We start from the raw sequence: 15,884 nt of genomic DNA on the forward strand, positions 1-15,884 counted from the left end.
TTCTGAATTCTCCCCTTCTCACCCCCCTGCCCAAGACAGGGTCTGTGTGTATATGTAGATCAGGCTGGCTTTGAAATTGCAATCCTCTCTTGAGGTCTGGGATTACAGACATTCACCCCACACTTAGCATTCTGCAAGTATTCCACATGAAGTAACTCATTAATTTCTCATTACAAACTTACAGGGTACAGAAATTACTAGCTGCATGTGACAGGTCAGGCAATTGATGTACAAAGAGACTAATTGCCTATGCTTATCCCAGTAGCTAATAACAGAACTAGCATTTACAATTTGGCAGTCTGGCTCACCAATTTCTACACTGGTTTCTATATTACATTAATGTTCTGAAATTCTGGTGTCATTAAAAAATGACTTTTAGAAATGGGCCAGAGGCTATTAGCTTACACATGTAATTCTAGCTATTTAGGAGATTGAGACCTGAGGGTTGTGGTTTGAAACCAGATAGGGCAGAAAGGCTATGAAACTCTTATTTCCAATTAAGTACCAAAAAGCTGAAAGTGGAGCCATGGCTCAATTGATAGAACACCAGCCTTGAGCAATGAGGCTAAGGGATGATACCCAAACCTTGAGTTCAAGCCCCAATACTGGTAACAAAACAGAACAAAAAACACAAATGACAGGTTAAGTTTCATAATAGAAATTGGAGAGTAGACATACAGTCTCTTTAGATCTACTTTCCTAAAAGCTTAGAAACTTTCCTAAAAATTTCAAAGTCTTAGCAAATTTAAAAGGAAGCTAGATTCTCATTCCATAAAGGCTCTAAGATGAGGCCTTTTTCCAATTCTATGGCAGACAATATATTTCAAAGATATAGGGCTGGGGATATAGCCTAGTGGCAAGAGTGCCTGCCTCGGATACACGAGGCCCTAGGTTCGATTCCCCAGCACCACATATACAGAAAACGGCCAGAAGCGGCGCTGTGGCTCAAGTGGCAGAGTGCTAGCCTTGAGCGGGAAGAAGCCAGGGACAGTGCTCAGGCCCTGAGTCCAAGGCCCAGGACTGGCAAAAAAAAAAAAAAAAAAAAAAAAAAAAAAAAAAGATTTAATAAGATAGTGACTTCCCTTGGAAATATCAGAGTATAGTTGGTTATACAATATTATTTTTTCCTTTTTAAATTTTTTGGTGGTACTGGGGTTAGAATTCAAAGCCTTTTGCTTGCTAGGCAGGCACCCTACCACTCGAGCCTTTTTTCCCTAGTCTTGCTTTTTTCCCTAGTTTTTTTCTCTCAGCCTAGATTAAGAGATTGAGAGCCACATCACTGGGATGATAAGCCTGGCCTTTTATTGGTTAAGAGAGATGGAGTCTTATTAACTTTTTTGCCCAGGCTGGCCTCAAACCTTCTTGGACTTCAACTCATAAGGATCTAGGATTTTAGACATGAGTCATCATACTTGGCTGGTTTTATAATATTTTCATTTTCTATAAAATTTGGTAAAAAAATAATATGTGGATGTCTTGATTTCTATTGTACTAGACTGGAGAAAAATGTATATATCCTGCTCTATTAACTTGGGATTTTTTTGTACTGGTCCTGGGGTTTGACTCAGGAACTGGGAACTGTCTTTGAGCTTTTTGTTCTAGGCTAGTGTTCTACCACTTTGAGCCACAGCTCTACTTCTAGCTTCTTGGAAGGGGGGGCGGTGTTGAGGAAGGAGGTAGTTAATTGGAGATAAAAGTCTTATGGGCTTTCTTTCCCTGGCTGGCTTCGAACTGCAATCGTCAGATCTCAGCCTTTTGAGTAGTTAGGATTATAGGTGTGAGCCACTGGTGCCAGGCTTCTTTTTGGATTTTTATAGAGAGTAAACTATACTAAGTTCTAAAACTACCCAATACTTCTTGTTCTTAACCATGTCCACTTAATTAGTTTGATATATATATATGGCAATAACTGGTGGTAGGATAAAAATTAGAAATCATAATTTTTTTTCAGTATTGAGGTTTGACCTCAGGGCCTTAAACTTAATATGTAAGTCTTCTACTACTTGAGCCATACTCCCAGCTCTTTTTGGCTTTATTTTTCAGGTTGGGTCTTGTGCTTTTCCCACATCAGCTTAGGACCACAATCATCCCACCTATGGCCTTCCACATAGCTAGGATCACAGGTGTATGCCGCCATATTGGGCTTAGTAGTTGAGATGAGGACTCACTAACTTTTTGCTAGGGCTGGCCTCAAACTAAAACCCCCCTCATCTCTGCCTTCTGAATAGCTTGGATCACAAATATTAGGCACCGAGTCCAGCTTTACCTTTTTAAAAAATTCAGTTTTTGTGTGTGAGTGTATGTTTGTATGGCTTGAACTCAGGGACTCACAGTCTTGACATTTTTGCTCACGGCTAGAGCTCTGCTACTTGAGCCACACTTCTAGTCTGATATTTTTGCTGGTTAAGAAGATAGAGTGTCTCAGGCTGGGAATACGGCCTAGTGGCAAGAGTGCTTGCCTGTATACATGAAGCCCTAGGTTCGATTCCTCAGTACCACATATATAGAAAAAGCTGGAGGTGGTGCTGTGGCCCAAGTGGTAGAGTGCTAGCCTTGAGCAAAAGGAAGCCAGGGTCAGTGCTCAGGCCCTGAGTTCAAGCCCCAGGACTGGCCAAAAAAAAAAAGAGTGTCTCACCAAAGGAGGATACTCTTAGGAGAGGAACACAAAGACGCAATGCCTATGTGCAGCTTATCATATTAAATAATATTTATAAAAATGAATCCAGGAAATGGAAATGAGTTTTTTTCTTTGTAGCTGTTTTTCTTTTCTTTTTGTCTTGTTTGTTCATTTATCTGTCTTTGGGAAGGTAAGGGGGCACAAAAATGGTGAGACAAAGGGTGAATGAATGCAGCAGTGATACTTACTAGACACTATGTTGAACATTAACTATACAACTTGTGGGTGGGGGATGGGAGGGAAAAACTGGGAGAGAGGGAGGGAAGGTTCACATTATCCAGAAAGAAATGTACTCATTATCTGACTTATGTAACTGTAATCCCTCTCCACATCACCTTTCTATAACATAACAATTAAAAATTAAATAAAAAAGAGTTTCTCAGACTTTTGTGCTTCAAGTCATGATCCTCAGCTATCAGCTAGGATTATAGGCTTGAGTCACCAGCATCCAGCCTAGATTTCCTTTAATATAATAAATTGTAAAGTAATTTGAAGAAATGTCTCATTTTTAAGTCAGCAGAATTTAGGTCTATTATTTACTATTCTCTCTCTCTCTCTCTCTCTCTCTCGGGCAAGCTACTGGAGGTTTGAACTCAGAGCCTTGTACTTGCTTGACTGGTGCAATACAACCTTGTTTTTCACTTTCCTTCTTTTAAAGGATAGCGTCTTGATTTCTGCCTGGGCCTTGATCTATAGACTCTAGGTATTCCTCAACATTGTGACTAGGATCACAGGTATATACCACCTTACCCAGCCTTCAGTTACAGCTTCAGTTACAGTTACATAAGTCAGGTAAGGAGTACATTTCTTTTTGGACAATGTCACCCCTTCCCTCACTGAGATTACAGATTTTTTTTTTTTTTTTTTTTTTTTGCCAGTCCTGGGCCTTGGACTCAGGGACTGAGCACTGTCCCTGGCTTCTTTATGCTCAAGGCCAGCACTCTGCCACGTGAGCCACAGAGCCACTTCTGGCCGTTTTCTATATATGTGGTGCTGGGGAATTGAACCCAGGGCTTCATGTATGCAAGGCAAGCGCTCTTGCCACTAGGCCATATCCCCAGCCCAGATTACAGATTTTTTAATTGCTTTTTTCCCTTTAAATAAAAATGGTCAGGCCAAGAGTATAGATGAAGTAATACAGTACTTGCACAAGTGTTCATATTTGTGCACAAGCATGCGCAAGGCTATTTTCCCTATTTTGGCAGTAAAATGTGAGTCCTATGAGGACAGGGATATTTCACATGCTTTTTTTAAACTGTCATAACTTCTGTATCTAAAGTAATGCTGGTTACATAAAGTAGTTCTGATAATATTTGTTGAAAAGTCAGGTGCAAAACATCTAGGAAAGGGGGAAGGGGGGAATGAGGGAGGAGGTAACAGTACAAGAAATGTATCCAGTGCCTAATGTATGAAAGTGTAACCTCTCTGTACCTCAGTTTGACAATAAAAATTTAACAACAACAACAAAAAAAAATCATCTAGGAAGCAGACTAAGCTATGTATCTCTGATTTAATTTTTTTTTTCCAGCCGGGGGCTGGTGGCTAATACTTGTAATACTAGGTATACAAAAGGCTCAGCTCTGAGGATCACCATTCACAGCCAGTAGACAAATCTGAAAGACTGTTATCCCCAGTTCCCCAGCTAACTAGTAAAAAGCCAGAATTAAAGGTGTGGCTCAAGTGAAAAAAGGCAAGTGAGAGAGTGGGACACATACTCTTGAGTTCAAGACCTATACTGGTACAAAAAGAAAGGTTTGTTTTTTTGGCATGGGGTCTCATTATAATTGCCTACGCTGCTCAGAGCCCATACTCTTACTTGGCTTTTTTTTTTTTTGCTCAAAATTGGGGTCCTACTATTTGAGACACACCTCTGCTTCTGGCTTCCTTGCAGGTAAATTGGAAATAAAAGTCTCTCTTGCTTGGGCTAGCTTTGAATCACAATCCTCAGATCTCAGCCTTCTGGATATGTAGGATTATAGGCATGAACCACTACCACCTGGTGACAAAAATTTTATAATTAGATTTTAGTGGCAGTTTGCCAACCCTGTAACTACACTAAAAACTATTCAATTATGTGTTCTAAATGGGCAAATTGTGTAGTATATGAGTCATATCTCAATAAAACTGTGTAAAAATAATCTAAAAATGGTTTCAAACTCAGATCTTTCTTTTCTTCCTTTCCCTTCCTTCCTCCTTCTCTCCCTTCATTTCCTTTTTAACTAGACTTGGTGATTGAACTCAGGGCCTGGGGGCACTGTCCCTGAGATTTTTTTTTTTCCTCATGCAGAGGATGAAATGTATAGCCTCATACATGCTTGACAAAGATGTTCTATCATTGAATCACATGCTCAGCCCTTATTTTAATTAAGGTGAAATTCCTATAACACAAAATGAAGCATTTTAAAGTAAACAACTCCGCGAGTGGCATTTCATATGCTCACAATATTGTGCCACCTTCATTTCTATCTAGTTCCAAAGCATTTTCTTCACACCAAACAAAACCTGGTTCCCATTTATTAGACAGCCTGGTATGTTAGAAAGTGAGTTTAATTAACTGGGCCTTAATTTGGATCCTGGCTGAACTGTTTTATCTGTAAGACTCAGTTTTCTCATTGTAAAACAATGACTTGGCATGTATGTGCATTTATATAAGTATACTTATGCACACATACTTATACATATATATGTATATATATACACATATATATGTTTGTGCTTGTAATGTGGCTTGAACTCAGGGCCTGGGCACCGTCGCTGAAAAATGTTTTTTGCTCAAAGGCTAGCACTCTACCACTTGATCCACAGCCCTGCTTTCCAGTGTTTGCTTTGCTTTTTGTTTGGTGGTTAATTGGAGATAAGAGTTTTTCACGCGCTTTCCTGTCCAGGCTGGCTTTGAACCTCCATCCTCAGATTTCTGCCGCCTGAGTAGCTAAGATTATAGGTGTGTGCCACCAGCGCCCAGCAACTTGGCATGCCTGCATTAAATTATCACTTGGCATTTACCAAACTGAGCTTCAATTTATTAGCAAAACTTCTACTCAACACAATGTGTATCTTTGTCCTTTTTAAACTCATGCCGTCCTCTGGGGGTAGGCAAAGGAGAGCGAGAAAATGACTTCTCCAAGGTCACACTGCCACTCAAGGACCCAAGTTTCTCAGCTTTTGGTCTGGTGCCCTTTCCACGCCCGCCAGAGAGGAGGCAGCGGCGCTCATGGGGATGCAAGGATGTAGAGGCGCAAAGGGAGAGAAGAGGCCGCGGGAAGAGAGGTGGTGTGAGACCCGCGGAGGCGCTGGCCGAGGAAGGGCGCATGGAGAGGCGTGCGGCACGACCGGCCGGGGTGCGGACAGGGGCTGCGGCTGGCTAGGGAGGGTCGGGGCCCAAGGGTCTGGGGGGTCTGGAGAGGCGAGCGTCCTGGGCCGGGCGCAGGAGGCGGAGGCCGCGGCTGCGGCCGCGGGCCAGGACGGAGGAGGCCGGGAGCGCGAGCTGCAGTGGGCGGCGGTAGCGTCTTGCACAGGAGGGTCTGGCGAGTGGGCACGGGGCGCCGCAGGGGTGTGGCGCGGGGGTCGCGGACGCCCCCCCCCCCCGTAGCCCGGCCGATGGGTGGGGGCGGGGCCGGCTGGGGGCGGGCCTTCCTGGGCCCCCGCGGGAGTAGCGGCGGCGGCGGCGGCGGCGGCGGCGGCGGCGGCGGCGGCGCAGGCGCGTTTCCTGCCGTCTCAGGGCCGGCGGAGCCAGTGGAGGCTGCAGCCCGGCTTGGCTCCCGCGTCGCCGCTCGCCGCCGCCGCCGCCGCCGCCGCCGCGAAGCCCCCCGCCTTGCTTCCGCCTGGTCGGAATGAGCTCCCGGAAAGGTGAGTGGCTCGCAGCGCCCCTGCTCCCCGCCGCGTGACCCCCGAGGCCGGCCGGCCGGCTCGACCGTTAATGTGTGTCTTCTCGTTCCTCAGTGCTGGCCATTCAGGCCCGAAAGCGGAGGCCGAAAAGAGAGAAACATCCGAAAAAGTGAGTTCGCGCCGCGGTCGTCCCCAGGCCCCCACCCCGCCCTGCCGAGGACAGCCCGCCGCCGCGCAGGGGAAAGTTGCCGGGGTCCCTGGGCCCGGCGGGTGGGCCCCCCGGGATGCCGGCGCTCGGCTCCAGCGCGCCCCGCGGGCAGCCCGGGGGAGGGGCGGGGCGGGGCGGGGCGGGGCGGGAGGGAGGGTCGCGCGAGCCCGAGGCCGGCGCCCGGGGTTCCGCCGCTTGGACCCCGTCCCTCTTCCCCTTTCCCGTGTCGGGCCGGGAGGCCGCGGCCGTACTCGGTGGTCCCTGTCCGTCGAAGGCGGGCGAACGGGCGCAGCGAGCCGGCGCCGAGCGTGCACGCCCCTCCCCTGTGCGCCGGCCCGGCCGGAGTTTCGCCGGGCCGCGCTGGGTACGAGTGTGCGGCGGCTGCGCGGCCCGAACCGGGACAGCGGAGTCCGGGCGGGCGGGCTGGCTTACCGCCGCCTCTCCCTCCCGGCCCCGGCCTCTCGGCGGCTCAGCCGGACACCCGAGCCGGTTGTCTAGTGGTTGGCCCCTGGCGCGAGTTCCTGGCGCGAGTTCAACTTGGAGACCCGTGCGTTTCGGCGCCTGGGTGTTTTTCATTGGAAACTTTCTGCTGGGGTCCAGCGTGACTTTGGAGGCGCGGAGGCGGCGTCCGATTCGCAGAGGCCACGCCGGGCGAGTGGGCGTGTGCGCGAACGTGTGGGCCGGCCCCAGCCGGGTGCAGACGACTGGATTCACCGGCTGGCGGTGTTGCCAACGTGCCAGCGCCAGCCACCTCCAGCCCTGGCCGCGCCCCCGAGTGGGCGGCCGCTGCGGTGGTGGTGGTGGGGGGCAGCCTTTCCTGGAGAGCGGCTCAGACCGCCGCGCGCCGCCGTGTGTTCCCGTCTCCGGCTCCCTCCTTCCCAGGTTTTGATGTACTGCAGCCTTTCCTGTCGTTACTCTTTTCTCCCATGAGTAGCTTCGGTTTTTTTTTTCTTCTGAGCGAGACGTTTGGTGTGTGGCATCGTGGCAGTTGTGGGGAACGACACTTCAGGGTCGTTTCTAATATAATCGCGGAGCGTTTTTTTTTTTTTTTGCCAGTCCTGGGCTTGGACTCCGGGCCTGAGCACTGTCCCTGGCTTCTTTTTGCTCAAGGCTAGCACTCTGCCACTTGAGCCACAGCGCCACTTCTGGCTATTTTCCATATATGTGGTGCTGGGGAATCGAACCCAAGGTTTTATGTATACAAGGCAAGCTCTCTTGCCACTAGGCCACATTCCCAGGCAATCGCGGAACTTTTTGTCTCTTTTCCTTTGGTGGGAAATACCCTGCAGCAGTCCTAGGACTTTTTCCTAGTTTCATGTTGGCCTTGGGCGCTGCGTAGCCAATTTCCCGGCCATAGGTGATTATTTAGGAAAAGTGGCACCATCATTACTAATGTATTGAACGACGAGATTTTCTTCACTGACGACTGACCAAAACTTGAAAGGACTTAGAGCTTAACTAAAAAAGTATATATTGGCATATTATTATTAAGAAAAATTAGTGAGGGAAAGGAACTAATGTAGTTGAAGAACCAAAAGATACAAATCGGATATTGAGTAGTTGTGTGTGTTCGTTTGTTCTTGTGTTCTGGCCCCAGGGCTTGAACTCAGGTCCCTGAGCATTTTTGCTCAAGGCTAGCCCTCTACCACTGAAACCACAGCTCCATTTCCGTTTTTTTTGGAGATGAGTCTCATGGACCTTTTTCTGCCTGTACTGGCAGATTTCAGCCTCTTGAGTAGCTAGAATTACACTTGTCCTGGCTTAAATTAGCTAACTCTTAGTTAGGAATAGTGTTTTAGCAAATTTGTATATATTGTAAAAATTAACGATCTCATTTATTTATTGATTTCACCCTTTTTCTTGTACTGGGGATCAAACCCAGGGCTTCATGAATGCTAAGTACACACTGTACTGCTGAGTTATATCTCAGCCTTGTAACTTTTTGTTTTTGCTTTGTTTTTTGCCGGTCCTGAGGCTTGAACTCAGGGCTTGAGCACTGTCCCTGGCTTCTTTTTGCTCTTGGCTAGCACTCTATCACTTGAGCAACAGTGCCACTTTCCCCCCCCCCCCCCATATGTATGTAGTGCTGAGGAATCGAACCCAGGGCTTCATGTACAGGAGGCAAGCGCTCTACCACTAGGACATAGTCCCAGCCCCTCCCCCTATGTAGCTTTTTGAGGCATGATTTATGTACTGTGAAATTTTATCTGTTAGAGACCAGAGTGTGGGAATGTGCTCCTGTAGTCCCAGCTACTTGTGGGAAACTAATACCAAGAATCTTTTGAGTTCAAAGCCAGCCTAGGCAACTTAGACTTGTTCTCAACACATTTTATTTATTTATTTAGGCGGTTCTTGGGTTTGAACTCTAGGCCTAACATTTACTAGGTAGGTTATCTTAGTGCTAAACCACACCTTCACCTCTGTTTTTTTTGTTGGTTATTTGTATTAGTGTACATTAATTACAATGGGAGGGATTTCATTGTTAAATTTTCACACCTGTTTACCATATATTCCATTCAGTCTAAAGTCCTTTATCATTGTCCTTGTCCCTCTTTTCTGTTCCCCAGATGGTTTCATTTGTTGCTTATTTTTGAGATGAGTCTTGCTTCCTGCCTGTGCATGCTCCTGGGTTGATCCACCCGTGTGAGGCATCCCAGAGTAGCTAGGATAGTAGGTACTTAACACAGCATTCAACTTTCCAGACATCCACAACTTTTTTGTTCTTAAACATTAGTCCTGCCAGTCTTAGCTTCTCTGCCAACTATCTAGGATTAGACTTGATCTGTGTGTGTCTGTGCCTTTTTAAATTTAGCATGATGTTTTCCAGGTTCATCCATGTTGGAGCATGTTTTGGTACTTTATTCTGGATATTGGTAGGTAGTGGGTAATAGTCCATTATGTAGATTGTATTTTATTTATCCATTCACCTGTGATTGGGCCATGTGGATTGTTTCAGACTTTTTAGTTATATTCAGTTATGAATATTTTTTAACTTTTAAAATATTTTTATTGACATGTTTTATTTTGAAAGGATTTGACTCAAAAGAAATTGTAAAAATACTACAAAGTTCCCTGTGTATCCTTCATTCAACTCCCATTAGTGGTGTAGTACAAAACCATAGAACATTTGTCAAATCAGGAAATTGACATTGGTAGAATTTCTGTTGTTTTATTTTTCCCCGAGATTATCGGGGTTTGAACTGTAGGTCTTTTGATTGGTCGGTAGGTGCTCTACTTAGACTATTCTCCAAACCTGGCACAATACTGAAAGACAGGTGTAGCTTACATATGGTGACTGTAGAAAAAAGGGAGGGACAAACAACTAAAAAAAGTGTGAGAATACAAAATTACCCATATCAGATATGAAAAGCATATCAATACAGATAATTAAAAAAATTACCAACTTACATAAAGCTAAGCAAGAAGTTTCAGTTGTTTGTGTGTTGGCCCTTCTATCAAGCCACACAATCTGGGGAAACTGAGTATGAGGGCTCTGACCCACCCAACAGTCAACACATGGCCAGGGGTCAGGTCTTGAATATAGGCTCAAAAATGTGTTGCTGTCCTGGCCTCAGACAAAGGAGATAATTTCTGATCAGTGAGGGTGGATCCTGACAACTGCCACCTGCCTCAGTTGCCCTTAATGATGCCTCTTGAGGGTATTTTGACCCATAGTTACTTGCTTCTGTTGGTAATTCAAATGGCCTCCATGAGCCTCCACTATGTGTCTTCACTGGGAGTCCCAAGCCATCGTCAAATGTCTACAGGTGTCTTCAGTAGTGTCCTCTGATTTCCTATTTGCTAATGAGCTGTGCTGGTGCCCAGAGAACTGACTCCCTTGAGCTGCAGGTGCTTAAGCTACAGGTGTCCAGGCTGTAGGTGCTCAAGATGTCCCTATAGATGTCTTATTCTGCCAGTGTTCAGGACTGCCAGTGCAGTTCTCTACAGCTTAAATTATCTTGCAGCTCTCTGTTGGACACATTCCCCCTCTACAACAACCTCATATGACCATCTAACAAAGATTCTATGGCAGGGTATTTCTAAATTCGTTGAGTCATGAGAGCAACTCAGGTTCTAACAATAGGCACTCAAGAAGGCAGCTTCTTTAGCTCTCTTATACTAGGTGATCAATGGAATGTTTTTTTCTCACCAAGACTAGCCTTCTACCTTGGAGTATATGGTTTATCACAACTCCGTAGTATAAAGTTTGTGACTTACGGCTTCATGATTCCTGGATATGTTTCTATTCGGAATCCAGTTGCTTCTGTGTTACTAGAATCTTTTCATTGATGGAATCAAAATGGTAGGCACTTCTAATCTGCTATTGGTTTTCTGACTTTAAAAATTTTAAGTAAAATTTCTCTTCAACTGCTAGATGAAAAGACAAAAATTCTGCATATTAATAGAGTGCCATGTGATCTTTCAATGCATATATGTTTTGTGTAATGTTTACATCAGGATAAATATATTTTACCTCTTTAAACATTTATCTTTTCTTGTTTTGTTTTTTGCCAGTCCTGGGGCTTGAACTCAAGGCCTGAGCACTGTCCCTGACTTCTTTTTGCTCAAGGCTAGCACTCTATCACTTCCAGCTTTTTCTGTTTATGTGGTGCTGAGGAATTGAACTAAAGGCTTTATGCATGCTAGCTGAAATTCCTTTCTAGCTTTTTGAAAATACGCACATTGTTCCTCATGCTACGGTGCAGTAGCGTACCAGACAGAACATCTTGCTCCTGTAACCTATTCTATACGGATTAATCTTTCCTGTTTGTAACTCACTCTAGCATTTGTTAATTAAGATTATGCTCTCAACTTTTGAGAAATTAGCTTTTGTATCAGTCAATGGGATCATACAGTACTTGTCTTTCTGTGACTGGCTTATTTCATATAATGACCGCCAGGTCCATTTCTTTTGTTGCACATGACAGAATTATTATTATTATTATTCCTCTTCCCTCCTCCTCCTCCTCCTCCTCCTCCTCCTCCTCCTCCTCCTCCTCCTCCTCCTCCTCCCCTCCTCCTCCTTCTTCTTCTTCCCTCCTCCTCCTCCTCCTCCTCCTCCTCCTCCTCCTCCTCCTCCTCCTCCTCCTCCTCCTCCTCCTCCTCCTCCTCCTTCTTCTTCTTCCCTCCTCCTCCTCCTCCTCCTCCTCCTCCTCCTCCTCCTCCTCCTCCCCTCCTCCTCCTTCTTCTTCTTTCCTCCTCCTCCTCCTCCTCCTCCTCCTCCTCCTCCTCCTCCTCCTCCTCCTTCTCCTCCTCCTCCTCCTCCTCCTCCTCCTCCTCCCCTCCTCCTCCTCCTCCTCCTCCTCCTCCTCCTCCTCCTCCCCTCCCCCTCCCCCTCCCCCTCCCCCTCCTCCCCCTCCCCCTCCCCCTCCCCCTCCCCCTCCCCCTCCTCCTCCTCCTCCCCTCCTCCCCTCCTCCTTCCTCCTCCAACTCAGGGCCTGAGCTCATCTCTGAGCTCTTGCTCAAGGCTAGCTACTACTTGAGCCACAGCTCCGCTTGTAGTTTTCTGGTAGTTAATTGAAGATAAGTGTCTTATAGCCTTTCTGCCTTCCTGACAAAGCTGGCTTTGAACTGTATCACATTTTCTTTATTTTTTCACCAGTTGTTGGAAACATTGCCTTTTGTAAATAGTGCCTCAATAACTTCTTCAGATGTTGGAGATAAAGTGGTTTTATTTCTTTGGGCTATATACCTGAGAATAGGATTATTGGATCATAGAATAGCTCTAGTTTCCTTCTTTGAGGAAACTGCATACTGTTTTCCATAGTGGTTGCTATAAATTACATTCCACAACAGTGGGCAAGTGCTCCATTAAGTGTGTCCAGCATTCATTTAGTTTATCTAGCCCATTCTAGGACTTGAACTCATGACCTCTTACTTGCAGCTTGATACTCTTGGTCAGCTTGCTTACAGCTGGCCACCTACCACTTGGGACATGCTTCCAGTCCATTATTTTACTAGTCAGTTCAAGAACTCAGGTTAGCTTTTCTATTCAGATTAGCTTTGATCTTAGATCCTTACTTAGAGCTCAGCCTTCTGAGTAGCTAGGATTACAGGTATAAGCCACCTGTGATCAACTTGTTTTGTTTTTTGCCAATCCTGGGGCTTGAACTCAGGGCCTGAGCATTGTCCCTGGCTTCCTTTTTGCTCAAGGCTAGCACTCTGCCACTTGAGCCACAGCCCCACTTCTGGCCGTTTTCACCACTTCTGGCCGTTTTCTAGATATGTGGTGCTGGAGAATCAAACCCAGGGCTTCATGTATACAAGGCGAGCTCTCTTGCCACTAGGCCATATTCCCAGCCCCGGATTTGCATTTCTTAATAGTGAGCAAAATAAGCATTGTTTCATATACTTGTTGGACAGCTGCATGTCTTCTTTAGATCTACTTAGAGGTTTATTGGCTATTCATTACCCCCCTTCCCTCCCTCTGGTCCGCTTTCTTTCTCATCGGTACTGAGTTTTGAACTTGGCCTTACACTTGCTAGGTAAGCACTCCAGTATTTGAGCTACGCTTCCAACTCTTGCTTTGAGTTTGTTTTCAGATAGGGTCTTATGTATTTGCTTGGGCTAGTTTCAGATGGTGGTCCTCCTCCTTTCCTGGCCCTATTGTCTGTTTTATAATTGAGTTATTTATTTTTCTGCTAATGAGATTTTGGAGTGTTTTCCTACATTATAAATAGTAGTCCTTGGTCAGATATATAGCTTGTATGTATTTTCTCCCATTGTGATTATTTTCTTTTGTTTAACGGAGGGTTTGATTTAGCTTGGGCTAAACAAGATCTTGTCTTCAGAAACAAAACAAGGAAAGAATCAGCTGGCTGTGCATGATGTGTATACCTGTAATCCCAGCACTTAGGAGGCTGAGCTAGGAGGATAGGAAATTTGAGGCCAGTCTGTTTTTTTTTTTGTTTTTTTTTTTTTGCCAGTCCTGGGGCTTGATCTCAGGGCCTGAGTACTGTCCCTGGCTTCTTTTTGCTCAAGGCTAGCACTCTGCCACTTGAGCCACAGCGCCACTTCTGGCTTTTTCTATATATGTGGTGCTGAGAAATCAAACCCAGGGCTTAATGTATACAAGGTAAGCACTCAATGACTAGACCAGTTGATTTTTAAACCAGTTGATTGTAGGTGTGGATTCCCTTCTATACTCCTTTTTTTTTTCCCCCACCATTACTGGCTTGAACTCAGTCTGGATGCTATTCCTTAATTCTTTCCCTCAAGGCTGGCACTCTACCACTTGAGCCACAGTGCCATTTCTGGCCTTTTCTGTTTATGTGGTACTGAGGAATCAAACCCAGGGCTTCATGCATGCTAGGCAAGCACTACTGGTAAGCCACATTCCCAGCCCATGGAACCTGGCTTTTTTTTGTGTGTATTCATGTGTGTGTGTGTGTCAGTACTGGATCTTGAACTTAGGGCCTGAGTGCTATTCCATAGCTGTTTCCATAGCTTTTTCAAGGCTGGTGCTCTTTCCCTTTAGCCACACTTTCACTTGGTTAATTGGGGATGAGAGTCTCATGGACTTTTCTGCCCAGGTGGTCTTTGAACTATGATCCTCAGATCTTAGCCTTCTATACAGCTAGGATTTCAGGTATGAGCCACTAGATTCCTGCAGGGCAGCTACTTTCTATTTTTGATTAGTTTGTACAGAATACACTTTATTTTATTTTGCAACTTAATTTATTTTGGTGCCAGTCCTGGGGCTTGAACTTAGGGCCTGAGTACTGTCTCTGAGATTTTTTTTGCTAGTGCTGTTGGCTAGTACTCTACCACTTGAGCTTCAGCTCCATTTCCTGCTTTTTTGTTTGTTAGGTGGTCAGTGGAGGTAAGGGTCTTATGGACCTTCTTGCCAAACTGACTTCAAACAGCAATCCTTAGCCCTCTGAGTAGCTAGGATTATAGGAAAGAGCCACCAGTGCCTGGCTGTTAGTACTTTTAAGCACAGAATATATTGTATCTGGCTGCTTGTGTGTATCTGTGAGACTTATAGTGCCATTAATCTATTCTTTGATATTGCTCTGTAGCCTTCCATTGAATAAAAGTATTCCACAATTTACTTAGACTGTGTTAATGAGCACATTACCCACTTTCTTTTAAGAAATTGGTTTATGGGGCTGGGAATGTGGCTTAGTGGTATAGTGCTTGCGTAGCATGCATGAAGCCCTGGGTTCAATTCCTCAGCACCACATAAACAGAAAAAGCCAGAAGTAGCACTGTGGCTTAAGAAGTAGAGTGCTAGCCTTGAGCAAAAAGAAGCTAGGGACAGTGCTCAGGGCCTTGAGTCCCCAGCCCCAGGACTAGCAAAAAAAAAAAAAAAAAAAAAAAGTTGGATTATATGTATTTTTCTTATTGCTTTATAAAAATACATAGATTTTTGCATGAGTTCTTTGTCATATGTATATACTGTGCATATTTCTAAATATATTATGAATATCATTTTGATACTAGTAGGACATTCTGAACTTGTTCTTGAGTCAGTAACAAGTAGGCAGGGCCAGGGCCTCCTAGGTAGAGAAGCATTGAGTTGGTTATTAGAGGTGTACAAAGGTGTGTTTGTAAGTCCCACAATGTTAAGTAGTCAGGCTGGTGTGCAGGGTGTGGGAAGTGTGAGTGGGAGTCTGATGTCACACAAAGGATTTAGGAGTGCTAAGGTTGACGATTGACATTCAGAAAGATTTTAATAGATAAATTATGGAGTGGGACTTAGAGATAGGAGCTCCATTTGAAGCTATTGAGGCTTGGGGAGACTGTTGTGTAGATTTCACTGGACTTCATTGCCTAGCATAAAGTGGGAGAATGGCAAATGTCTGGGATGAATCCTGAGTTTCTGAATTAGCTGAATTTGTGGATGATACAGCCATTCCTCACTATAGCCATTGCACAACATGTTTGGAAAAAGTTAATGATGCCTTTGCTTGGGTTCTTTATAGGCTGTTTATTGGGTTGTTTTGACTTTCAGTTAGTGATATTTGATCAGTGTTTGCAGCTGGAACATTAGGAAGATTGATGCATAGGGGTGTGTATTGGAGTTGGCAGGCAGTTGATAGTGACAGCTATGTGAAGGTGTTGAGAAGGCCACAGGGTTGGTAAGGGAAGGGCCAAAGAGGTGGGAGAACCTAGAGAAAGTTGCTTAACAGAATCATGCCTGTTACTCTTTTCAGTTTTCATTTTTTAAAA

General features: G+C 45.3%; 1 protein-coding gene across 7 annotated transcripts in view; it reads left to right on the forward strand.

Moving 5' to 3' along the window:
• Positions 1-5,873: 5,873 nt before the first annotated feature.
• Srpk2 (SRSF protein kinase 2) overlaps positions 5,874-15,884 on the forward strand; it is a 191,658-nt gene continuing 181,647 nt past the window's right edge. For 2 of the 7 annotated variants that reach the window (XM_048339832.1, XM_048339834.1), the window contains exons 1-2: positions 5,874-6,015; positions 6,617-6,671. In XM_048339832.1, the coding sequence (XP_048195789.1) occupies positions 5,889-6,015; positions 6,617-6,671 (182 nt within the window). In that variant the 5' untranslated portion in view covers positions 5,874-5,888. Of the gene's footprint in view, positions 6,016-6,405; positions 6,524-6,616; positions 6,672-15,884 lie in introns of those variants that run through there. The other 5 variants (XM_048339833.1, XM_048339836.1, XM_048339835.1 and 2 more) reach the window with 3 other exon arrangements.

The sequence above is a fragment of the Perognathus longimembris genome, chromosome 2 (genome assembly GCF_023159225.1).
Source record: "Perognathus longimembris pacificus isolate PPM17 chromosome 2, ASM2315922v1, whole genome shotgun sequence".
Taxonomy (NCBI): Eukaryota; Metazoa; Chordata; class Mammalia; order Rodentia; family Heteromyidae; genus Perognathus; species Perognathus longimembris.